Raw genomic sequence first — 12,000 nt, 5'->3', positions numbered from 1 at the left:
GTATCATCCAAGATACCAACATTCATATTAACCCAATTGTTCTGAAGTTGTATCACTGTACTTTCTGAAAGAAGAATCCTATTAAGGGCACTCATTGCATCTCGTTGTTTTGTTTCTTTGGGTCTGTCTCTTTTAGAAAAAAGTAAATAGACTATTTTTTTTAGAGAAGGTTTAGACTTAGAGAAAAATTAAGCTGAAAGAACAGAGCGCCCATATTCCCCCGTCTCTGTCTTCCTACCCTCAGTTTCCCCTCTTATTAACATCTTCCATTAGTCCTTATTCTCTTTTAAACTAGAATGGTCCCCTTACCTCCCCGCCCCCATTGAAACTGATTTTTTTGGTAGAGTTTCAGGCATGATTCTGATGGCAACTCTGTTCAAAACCCACTGGTCCTAGTACCTGGTGGCCAGTAAGAATGTGTGGGTGAGACAAGGCAAATTCTGGTGACCCACAGGAGATATGTGGGCAGGTGTCCACTGAGGGCAGTTAATGGGTCATTTTTTTTAAGTGTCAAGGCCTCAGCACCTGCTTAAGATCAGAGAAAACAGCACGCAAGGCTTAAGAGTTATCTTGCCTCATAAAAACATTATACTATAAGGAATATAGGGTATTTACAGAGTCTACTTCCTGACTCAAGTCTCTGCACCTTCAGGCCAGAAATAACCAGGCGGAGGGCCTCTCTGCTGCTTATTCCACAGCTTTCCTGCTCGCCATCAAGCAGGCCTCCCTGGGCATCACACCCCCGTGGCCTCCTCCTTGCTTCGAGTCTTTCCCTTCAGCCGAGTGGCCTTTCTAAGCCCTAGTGTCTCTGCCTGTGAAATGTAGACATCAGCCCTTGCTGGTCCAGGGTTTTGAATAAGCTAATAGCTGGCAGGAGGGCTCTTCTACTTGGGGTGTCTTCCTCAACCCCTCCCACCACCAGATCCTGCCCCTCTTCCGAAAGCCTGACTGCACCCTGCCGCCTCCAGAAAGGCTGTGCCCTCAGGCCGCAGCCCCTCGCCTCTCCCTTGCCAGCCTCCTGCCACGTTTTACACTCCACGGTTCACAGTGTACCTGGAGTTGCTCGCACTGCTGACCCTTCTGCATGGGTTGATCCAGTGTCCACACCCACAGTGTGCCCTCCGAAAGGCTGAGGCAGCCCATCTCCTACTATGAGGAGCTTAGCTGAGCGTTGCATTGATACAGAGTCAGTGAGACTGAGGTGAGAGCCTCGGCTCTGCTCCTTCCTCTCCATCTGCCCTCTGAGCCTCCATTTCTTCCTCTGTAGAATGGAACAGTCAAAGGCAATAGCGGGCAGCAGAGTAGAGTGGTCAGGACACGTGAATCCCGAAGCTGGATTCCTTAGTTTAAATTCATGTTTCTCCCGTTTATTCCATGACAAATTACTTATCCTTCCTGAGCCTCATTTGTGAAATAGGAAGATTATAAGAGTTGCTGACTTAGAGGACTGTCATGAAGATAAAATTGAATAACGTCTGCAAAGCCTAAAGGCGCAATATACAGTGGCTCTTGTGATGCAGAATTCACCTGCACACTCTAGGGACTTAATAAATGTCTCGTGTTTCCTACCGCATCAGGCACAGTTTTGGGCACCATGTCAGCTTCTATTACAGACCATCAACTGCTGTGTTGGACTCGGTTCCAGTACCTTCAGGCCATCTTCAAAGGACATCTGGTTTCCCATCCAGGCCTCGATGTTAAAGAACATCGATACATTTTTAATTTCCTCTTTAATTTCAGGGTGTCGATGCAGAATTGAGGGGGGGTGATAGCATGTCTTTTGGGATGATTCATGGCGTCATTAAATCTGCATCGAGTTTCCTGTAGTTACCGTTGGCTCAGGCTCTGCTCAGACTCAGACCTGGGAATTCTGGTTTTTATTGTGTGACCGTGACTAATGCCAGTGAAGCCAGTGTCTCCCTGACTTGGGCCTCTCTATGTTTTACTCATTGTGTCTCAGTGGATTTTGAGCAATGTATGTGTGTAGACATGAGTTCAAGTGGTTGAGGTTTCCTCTTAGCTTTCTACCTGGGGGGGGGGGGGGGTGATGTTGTGGAAGGACAAAGCAATGGCTTCAGATCTGGCCAGCCAGGGTTCAGATCCAGGCCCTGCCACCGAGCAGTGTGAGCCTCGAGCAGATGGCTTCTCACTGGTGAGCCTCAGTTTCCTCATCTGCAAGATGGGGTGATCATCCACATCCTGATGAGATGATATATACAAAGTACATGCATTTTTTTCTTCACCCAGTATTCATGGAATGTCTACTGCTATGGCAGGCACTAGAGAGAAAACGATGGAGCCGCATTCACAGGATGGCCTGTCAGGGGAGGGGGTGTGGCCCAACTTGGAGACACGTGTGTCAGCAGCTGGCTTGCTCTGAGGCTGAACAGACCACTTGGGTATCCTCACCCCTTTTCTGTGCTGCTCACAGCAGGCTCGGACATAGGAATTGTTTATTCTTGAACATCTGCCCTCAATCCTCAATCTAATCTAACCTAATGGGAGGGGCCATTAATTGAAAAACAATCATTAAGATTTTAAACATATATTTATTAGTAGTAATGTTTTGAAATGAATAAGTAATATATATGCAAGTTCAATTGCACCAGAATCCACCTGGCATGAAGAGCTGGGGGCAGGGGGAGGTGTACATGGGCTACGCTCATGTGTACTGACTGTCCCAATGACGTACGTTGTCTCTGTGAGGTTGGGAGTTACTGTTCCCACTGTCACAGCGAGGCTTCACAAGGTACCTGGCTAGGAAGGGACAGAGCTAGGATTTGAACCCAGGCCTGTCTGCTTCCTGAAGCCCGGATTCTTAGCCTTGCAGGTTAGAAAGAGTAAAAATTCCAGCATTTCTGCATGATCATATCCTGATTTATCTAATAAGCCTTCATACATGTTGAGCCACCAATACTTAGAGAAAAAGAAATAAAAGGAATCCAAATTGGAAAAGAAGTAAAACTGTCACTGTTTGCAGATGACATGATACTACACATAGAAAATCCTAAAGACGCTACCAGAAAACTACTAGAGCTCATCAATGAATTCAGTAAAGTTGCAGGATATAAAATTAATACACAGAAATCTCTTGCATTCCTATACACTAACAATGAAAGATCAGAAAGAGAAGTTAAGGAAACAATCCCATTTACCATCGCCTCAAGAAGAATAAAATACCTAGGAATAAACCTACCTAAGGAGACAAGAGACCTCTACTCTGAAAACTATAAGATGCTGATGAAAGAAATGGAAGACAACACGAACAGATGGAAAGATATATCGTGTTCTTGGATTGGAAGAGTCAATATTGTCAAAAAGACTGTACTACCCAAGGCAATCTACAGATTCAGTGCAATCCCTATTAAACTACCAATGGCATTTGTCACAGAACTAGAGCAAAAAATTTTTAAATTTATATGGAAACACAAAAGACCCCAAATAGCCAAAGCAATCTAGAGAAAGAAAGACGGAACTGGAGGAATCAGACTCCCTGACTTCAGACTATACCACAAAGCTACAGTATTCGTATATATTCTTTTGTTCATCAATTCACTTAATGGACATTTATCAGATGCCTACTATGCGCCAGAGGACTCAAGGTCCACTCATTCATCCAACACATATTTAGTGAGCACCTACTATGTGCTAGGGCTCTGGCACTCCACTCATTCACTCAACAGATGTTTACTGAATGCCTACTGTGTGCCCAGACACTGTTCTAGGCACAGGAGTAGAGCAGTGAATGCAACAGACAAAAACTCTGGCCCTCCTGGAGCTCTTTCTTATCTCCGCAACACTGCAGGGTTGACCTGGTTTCCCCCCATTGTACAGCTGAAGAAACTGAGGCCTAGAGAAGTTAGGTGACTATCCCAAGGCAAGTGAGTGGCTAGTGAGTGGCAGAATGAGACTAGACTCCAGGGGACAGATGTTACCTGGTAAAGTGACATCAGAGACACTGTTAACCCTGTATCACATCACAGAGTGTGGAGGAAGTTTCCAGAGAAGGGTGCTGCTGGCTGTGGGGTTGGAACCCCACCTCTGCTACTCCCAACTGTGTGTGCCACCCTGCCTCACTGTGCCCGGAGCTCACAACTCCTACCCCCCAGGGTGGCCGTCGAGGTTATAAACGGACGTGGCGGTCAGCTCCGTGCAGGCAGGTGGCCCACCCACTTGTTCTCCCTTGTATCCATGGCAGCAGCACGGCGCCCAGCGCACAGTAGGTGCTCAACCAGGGGTAACTGTTTCGGGCCCAGCCTGGAGCCTGTGTGGCTGGATGCCCAGGAATGCTGCTGGCTCCTTATCAGGCAGGTATGCTAGAAGCCTCTTCCTGTTGGGATAGACTGAAGGGCAGGTGCAGAAGTTCCCAAGATGTTTCTGGAGTCCTTTCTCAGAGAATCACAGTGCCCCCGCCTAGGTCGTGTCTGCACCTGTCGTCTCCCAGCGACTCGGAGCACCTCCTGTGCATCCGTCCGTCACGCGATGCCAACGGAAGGGAGTTCCACCTGAGCTGAGCCGTCCCGTGAGGACAGCTGGGAAAAAAATGAGTCTTCCCAGGCCCCTGGAGGAAGACGGGGGAATGTGCTTGAAGTGTCCAGAGCCAGGGCAGAAATGGAGAGGATCACCGTGACCCAGACAGCAGAGCTAGAACCCACACCCTGAAGCTAGCAAGAGGGCGTCTGCATTCAGATTCAGTGCTGCGGTCTCCACACAGAAAGGAGTGGATGCAGCAACCTTCCCCCTTGGAGTGGTGGAGCAGACAGGAAATAGAATAAGATGCTGCAGAGGCGTGGGTGGATTTCTGAGTGGTAAACCCAGGAGGCAGCGCTCAGCCGAGACGAGGCTTCTTTCTCTCCTTCTCCCCCACCCCTTCCCCGTCTCCCCTCCCTCCCTCCTCACTCTGCCTCCACTCCCAGTCCTCTCTGCCCTCCCCCGCTGAGTCTACACTGCTTGGACTGTGTTCTGGTTTCAAGCCCACCAGCTGAGGCTCTGAAGGCACCAACCAGACCACTCCAGAAGGAGGGACCCTGCCCACTCCACCCCACGACATCAACACGGGGGCCCCCAGCAGGGCTCCGTGATCAGTAGCTGGTGGCAGCCAGGTGGGTCCTGAGCGGCTGTGCCTCCTGGAAGATGCTGCTCCTGGTGGGCCTTGGGGAAGGCGGGCACATCTCCGCTGGTCTGGCGCAGCCGAGGTCCCCCGTGGCTCCAGCCCAGCGAGCCTGTGTCCTCTGCGCCTGGACAGCAGCACACATGGGCTGCGACCTCCAGACCCCGCTCCTGGGCTGCTGACAGTTTCGTGTGCCCCCAGCCTGTCCCACCTTGTGGTCAGAGATGAGGAAGGCCGGTCCTCAGCTGCCAGCCCACACCCCATCTGCGGCCCTCCCCTCTGTCCCCCTGGCCTTGCCCTCAGCCTCCCTCTTCCTTCGCCACCTCCGTCGCCACCGGTCTCTTCCTCTCCATCCCCCCATCCGTTCTCACTTCACCTTCTCTCTTGTTGGTCCTGCTTCTACTTCTCCCCACTTCTCTTCTCCTACCACTCTTCCTCCTCCCCCTCCACCCTCTCCTCCTGTAGCTTCTCTTCCCTCCCTGTCTTGGCCTCTGCAGCCAGAGGGGAGCTGGGGCGAGTGGGATGGCAGAGTCCCAGGAGGCCCGGCAACAGGAGCCCTGGGTGCTGCCACCCCCACGTGACAGATGATGGAGGAGACTGAGCGCCCAAGACACATTCATCACGTCCGCCTCCTTTCAGGGCCAAGACAGGACGGAAATGACTTCTGTCAGCTCTGCAGCAGCCCAGTGCCCCTGGCAGCTCCAAGCTGTTTATTAAAAAAAAAAAGATGAAGAAAAGAAAGAAAGAAAGGCATGTGAATGCCATCTTGCCATGTGTTAGGGGAGCGATTCTAAAGTGATGATGTTGACAAACACCCCTTCAGGTCATCACACAGGAGCTCTCCAGCTCCCTTCCCGGCCTGCGACCAGCTGTGACGGAGATGGAAGGTGACAGGCAAGAAATAGGAAGGGAGCAGCTACTCTGGGCAAATTGCGAGGCTTTTGTTTGAGCACGTGGGGGCCAGCCGTTGCCAGGAGTGATGGGACGCAGGGTCACCTGCCCGTTCATCCTCCTGCCCGCTCCTCTTGGGACTTCACGTGAGGCTTCCGTGGAGCCCAGTGGTGGGTTAGGCTCCAGAGACCCAGAGGTTGTTAGTAGTAATCATAATGAGCCCTAACAACTAATTATTGATGATTAATAGCCATTCATTATCGATTATTATTAATCATAACTGTTAACCATTATTTGAGGAGCTAGGTACCCGGCACGGGGCCCAGGGCTTTTCTTCTCTCCCCTTGATCTCCCTGTGAGATCAGGACGGTTACCTGGGCTAGGAGGAGGGGGAAGGAGTGCATCCAACGAAGGGAACTGCAAATGCAAACCCCGGAAGCAGGAAGAGCGTGGCCTGTCCCAGGAGACCCGTGTGGCTGCAGCAGAGTGAGCCAGGGGCTAACTCACAAGACAGGAGGTTGGGGAGGGGGTCGGGAGCCTGAGCCCCCTGGAAGACTAAGGATAGTGAGGACAGTGCGTGATGGAGGCAGCGCATCTACACGCCTACCTTGGGATCCATCTCCTGGTCTCCTCACCGCCCCCAGACTGTGACACTGACCCTCTTCACCTAGCTGACCTAGGGCATGAGGAGGGACAGATGAGCGCAGCCAGTCCTGTGCCTGTCACTCACGGAACCTTTTCACAGAGCACCATCGCCATGGTCCTGGGTCAGGGGAGGTAGCGTCAGAAGAGAGAGGCTTATGGGATGGTAGGAGCTCAGGAAGGCAGTGCCTAGGTCCCTACCCAGGTCCCTGAAAAAGATCCCAATCCCCTACCCTATCTGTACTCTCCACTCCTGACATCACCTCCAGGGGCCATGGGCTTGGCTTCTTCTGAGACTGAAAAGCCCTTTGGGTCACTGTGGTCAGCTCTTTTCCTTCTCAACTATCCTACCTGGTCAGGGGATGGAAATGGTGATAATCAGACTGTGGTGAGCAGGACACCTTCCTCAGTCTTGTGCCAGAATTCCAACCTTTATGCGTAGGAGGCTGGCTCTTGCAATCATTCCTGTCGTGACAGAGCAGCAAGCAGGGGCTAACGGCTGGGGACCTGCATCGCCGTTGGTCCCACCTTCTTCAGGCTGAGCCCTGGCCCTGGCTGCCACGCCCAAACTCTGACATTTGGCGCCCCTTCTTGCTTTTTTATAAATTACAGCTTTGCTGGTGTGTGGGAAGGAGGTCGTTTGTCTTAGAGGGAGGACAAATAGATTTTATTTTTTAAAGGAACAGTGGATGGACTCCAGTCTCTCTCCTTTAAGCCCTGCTTTTCGTTGTACAGTCTATAATTTTGTCCCACTGCGAGATTCCCACTTTTCAGAGGCAGAGTGGTTTTGGCTCAGCTGCTGCAAAATGCCTCTGCCTGGCAGTCCCAGAATAGAAAGCGTCTGTCCTCTTGTGTATAGTCTTGGTTTCAGGTTGATTTGATGTAAATGTTTCCCTTTTGAAGGACCGTATTTTTTGTTTGTTTGTTTGTTTGTTTGTTTTTAATCCCACCCCCATCCCATGAAACAATCAGGGGTGTCATGGAGCATCTCATTCAGACGCATATTTGGGTCACTGGCTCTAGCAAGCTCTGCTTGGTGGGGCTGTCCTCTGAGCTTGGCCCTAAATAAATAAATAACCTCCCGCAGGTGCCCCTGAGTCTTCAAGAAGCAAATCACCTATTTCACAGCAGGCTGTGTGGTGATAGGTCCTATCATGTAAGAGACGATGCATCGTAAATCTGAGTCATCCGTCAGAGGTGCACTTTTAATCTACTCAAACGTACTTCGGTTTAATTATAGACAGAAATTGCATTTCAGAAAGCGACGAGAAATCATTTACACGGGCTTGAGTCTGCACATTAAATCACACGGTTCGTTGGAGGGCGCAGGTGGGGTCAGCATTTCCAAAGAAAAATACTATTAGTGCCCGCGCTCTGGGGCTCAGTCGCGCCGACTGTAGAGACGGCACGATGTCTGCTGACGGAGGGTTTCTTCTTGGCGCAGGATCCAGGAGGAGGCCGGCGACGGGGCCCGGGACGCCCACGGCAGGACCTTGGGGGACAAGGTCGCGTCCCCGCTCTCCCTCCGCCGAGGAAAGTACGGCCACTTTGGGGACGGCGAAGAGTGTGGCGTCCAGAGAAAGCCCCCAGAGAGGTCGGGCACGCCGTCCTCCTCCCCGAGTGGAGACGCGTCCCCGCGGCCCAGGGACAAGCTGCCCAGCCCGTCGGCCGCCCTGTCGGAGTTCGTGGAAGGGCTGCGGAGGAAGAGAGCGCAGAGGGGCAGGGGGTCGCCGCTGGGCCTGGAGGACTGGCCCACTCTCCCCATCTACCAGACCACCGGGGCGTCCACGCTGCGGAGGGCCAGGACCGGCAGCGACGAGGGCGCTCTGGCTCTGAGGGCTGGGGCCGAGTCTCCCCTGGACGCGTCGGCCGGGCTCCTGCGGTCCACCAGCCTGAAGTGCATCTCCTCCAAGAGCGTGGGGGGCCCCAGCCCGCCGCCCGAGAAGCTGAAGACCCGCTTCAGTTCCTGCGAGTCCCTCCTGGAATCGGGGCCCGGCTCGCGGAGGACCCCGAGCTCCCCGACGGCGCTTAGGCGCTCGTTCTTGTCGCCCACGCTGCGCCCGCGGAGGCGCTGTCTGGAGTCCTCGCTGGAAGATGCGGGCTGTCCGGACCTCGGGAAGGAGCCGCTCGTCTTCCAGAACCGCCAGTTTGCACACCTGATGGGGGACCCCCTGGGCAGCGACCCATTCAGCTGGAAGGTCCCGAGCCTCAACTATGAACGCAAGACCCAAGTGGGTTTCGATGACTTCCTCCCGGCCATCCGGAAGCCGGAGACGCCTACGTCCTTGGCCCGAGCGGCCAGAGATGGGCAAGACAGCTCACAGCGTTCAGGCGTCCACTTTGAGACGGAAGAGGCCGACAGGGGCTTTCTCTCAGGGATCACCACCGTTTTGAAAAAGAGCCCGGAGCCCAAGGAGGACCCCGCTCACCTCTCCGACTCATCCTCCTCCTCCAGCTCCATCGTGTCCTTCAAAAGCGCCGATAGCATCAAGAGTCGGCCGAGAATCCCACGGCTGGAGGGTGACGGTGGTGAGAGAACATCCCCCGAGATCGAAGAGCCAGGGGCGGGGAGGAAAGCGGAGGATGTTGAGAGCATCATGAAGAAATACCTACAGAAGTAGGAGCCAGCTCAGGTAACAGCGCCCGGCTGCCCTGTCCTCCTGGGGGGATGAAACGAGGTGGTCCACCCAGGGCTGGCAGCCTGGAGGCAACCGGCTGCTGCTACTGCTTTTAGGTTTTCACTGAAATAACGTGTTGCTATTTGTGCAAATAATGTGTTGCTGGTAAATGCAAAACTTATCAGAAGCCCTCACTAGGTGCCACCGGTTTCTCTGCTCTTGAAAATACAGACCCATCAGAAAGCGTGAGGGTCCTGTGGGGGGCGGGGGGGAGGGTGCTGAAGGAGGCACTGGGCTTTTAAAGTTTTCCCACCCTTGTCCTGTTCTCTTTCCAGCGCTCCTTTCACCTGGTGCTGGGGGAGCCGTGGAGGCATCTGTCCACACAGTGACGGGAGAGCCCGGGTGGATGGGGGGAGGGTCAGGCTAGTGTAGACGAGACCTTGATGTTAGTGAAGTCCAACTCTTGCATTAAATGTGTAAAGAGAAACTGGGGCCCTAGAAGGGGGAGGAGGGGACAAGTACAAAGGTCACAGAGTGACACTGTGGGAGCAGCAGTGCTTCCCTCTGCCTTCTCCTCCCCGTCCCGATCCTGGCACTTCTCTGCAATAAAGGTAGGAAGAGACATTCGTTGCTAATAACAGCTCCAGTTTATTGAATGTGTTTATCAGGCAGTCGTTTGGGCCCACAGTTACCCCAAGAGGTGGTGAGTATGATTTATTCCCATTCTAGAGGTTGACAAACTGAGAATCATATAGGTTAAGGCACTTGTACAGAATCACCCAGGCAGAACTGGGATTCGAAACTCCAGAGTCCCCACACTTTTGTTGGTGATACTTTTTCTTAGGTACGTATTCCAGGCCTCTGTGAGTAAACTCGGAGCCACACTGATGGAGCTGGGTCTTTAAAGGGGTTGCCTCTATGGAGGGCAAACTGAGGCAGAGCTTAGAATCGTACATCTAAAGGGGGGGATGGAGCTCACAGACTCCAGCCTCACTCTTGGACAAGTGAGGAAGACCTCAAGATCAAGGTCACCCAGTGAGTCTGCCACCAACCCAGCCACGCTGACTCCCAGTCCAGTGCTCTTTGCTCTGAGGCCAGGCTGGCCCCTGACTGCCCCTCGTAGGGCATGTTTCAGACTCCAGGGCACTGAGTGTTCCGCTTCACAGCTCCCGACTGATATGCAAAGCCCCATGAGGCAGGCCAGGAAGCAGCGGAGGGGGAGTTAGAGCCTCCCTCCGGGTTCAGACGCGATGCAAACCCACAGCCCAGTGGCGGGCCCCCCCAACCCCGGTGTCCGTAAATCTCCGTGTCACTGAAGCTCAGAACTCGCAGCGGCTCAAGGCTCAGGTGGTCAAGTGGTTGCGCTCAGCCCACACCTGGCTCAGCCACCGGCCCTCCTTCCAGAGGCCTCCTGGGCCCAAACAAGCCGCACGTCCTGTCACTTTGAGAGTCACCCTCAGCCCATCAAAAAGCCATTGCCCCTTCCACGGAGATGGGCTTGGACTGTATCAGAGCAAATTAAATTGACTTAACATGGCCTTCTCTCTGCTCTCAATTACTGAGGAGAGATCTGATATTCATTTACATTATTATGCTCTCGGGGACACAGAACGCAGTTTCAAAGGCCAAGTAAAGGGCACACGTCCCGAACGGGAACAGTGCTTAGCAGACGTCGTCACAGAACATCTTGTCTCTGCCATTTTTTTTTTTAAAGCTCAGCTCCCCTTCCCCCCTCCCAGCAACGCTCGCTGTGATAACGGAGCGCCTGCCTAAAAATCTCCGCATTTGACTTGCATGCTGGAGTCTTGAGCTCGACAATACAGCTCCATTGCCCACGATACAAATGTGTTATGGGATTCGGAACCACTCAAGCCCCCAGAGCTCAGTTCTTACCTGTAACTGCCGAGCTATGCAACCTTGCTGAGCGTCTGTGTTCTCAGCTGGAAAATGGGGGTAATAATGCCAACTACCCAAAGTAGCATTGTGAGTGGCGTGTGAATCAGAGACCCCAGCCCAGAGCACTGCCCCAGCGGCCACAGTGCATGTCAGGTACCTGCACTTGGAAATGGGGGCCCTTCAGGATGTCTCTCAGGCTCCCTCCACTCGTTTCCCTTCTGCCCCCCTTCTATCTCATTCCACTCAGCACATCGCTGCAGTAACGCCACCTGGGAATATGGGCTCCAGGGGCTTCCACCCACCAAAACACACTCCCCAGGCCCCATTTCTCAGCTCTGACCTGCATTTGTTTCCAGCCTCCTGCGACACACTGCCCTCCTTGAAGACTTCCTGACTCCACGACTTTCCAGAGAGAGAGACAAAGACCAGCCAGGCCTCCCCGGGGGCCTCGAGTCCACAGCCAGTGTGGCCGCCCTCAAGAGGCCAGGGGGGGCCCAGCAGAGGCACATCCCATGGGGCGTGGGGCTCCCAGCATGCTAGGTCTGTACCAAATAAAGTGTTGGCTTCTTGGCATCTGGGCTTTCTCTCTATTCTATGATCATGTTACCTAGGACTCTGGAGGATTGATGGGGTGCACCTTGGGGTAGAAGGATTCCGAGGAAGGGAACCAATGCAAACTGTTTGTAGTTTCGGGTGCACAATGCTATTTCTTTCCCTACATGTCTACATGCAATGGCCTTGCTCTCTTCACTTGGCCAAGTTCTGCTCAAATGTCACCTCCTCCAGGAAGTCTTCCCTGATACATCAAGCTGAAATAAATGCTCTTTCTCTATTCTCCCTTAA

General features: G+C 53.0%; 1 protein-coding gene across 1 annotated transcript in view; it reads left to right on the top strand.

Moving 5' to 3' along the window:
• MYO18B (myosin XVIIIB) overlaps positions 1 to 11,730 on the top strand; it is a 220,840-nt gene extending 209,110 nt beyond the window's left edge. The window contains exons 36-37 of the mRNA XM_036823428.1: positions 8,088 to 9,276; positions 11,514 to 11,730. Of these exons, the coding sequence (XP_036679323.1) occupies positions 8,088 to 9,264 (1,177 nt within the window). The 3' untranslated portion in view covers positions 9,265 to 9,276; positions 11,514 to 11,730. The remainder of the gene's footprint in view (positions 1 to 8,087; positions 9,277 to 11,513) is intronic.
• Positions 11,731 to 12,000: the final 270 nt, after the last annotated feature.

The sequence above is a fragment of the Balaenoptera musculus genome, chromosome 14, assembly GCF_009873245.2.
Source record: "Balaenoptera musculus isolate JJ_BM4_2016_0621 chromosome 14, mBalMus1.pri.v3, whole genome shotgun sequence".
Taxonomy (NCBI): Eukaryota; Metazoa; Chordata; class Mammalia; order Artiodactyla; family Balaenopteridae; genus Balaenoptera; species Balaenoptera musculus.
The sequence above is the reverse complement of the archived record's forward strand: the minus strand, read 5'-3'. Positions and strand labels throughout refer to the sequence as shown.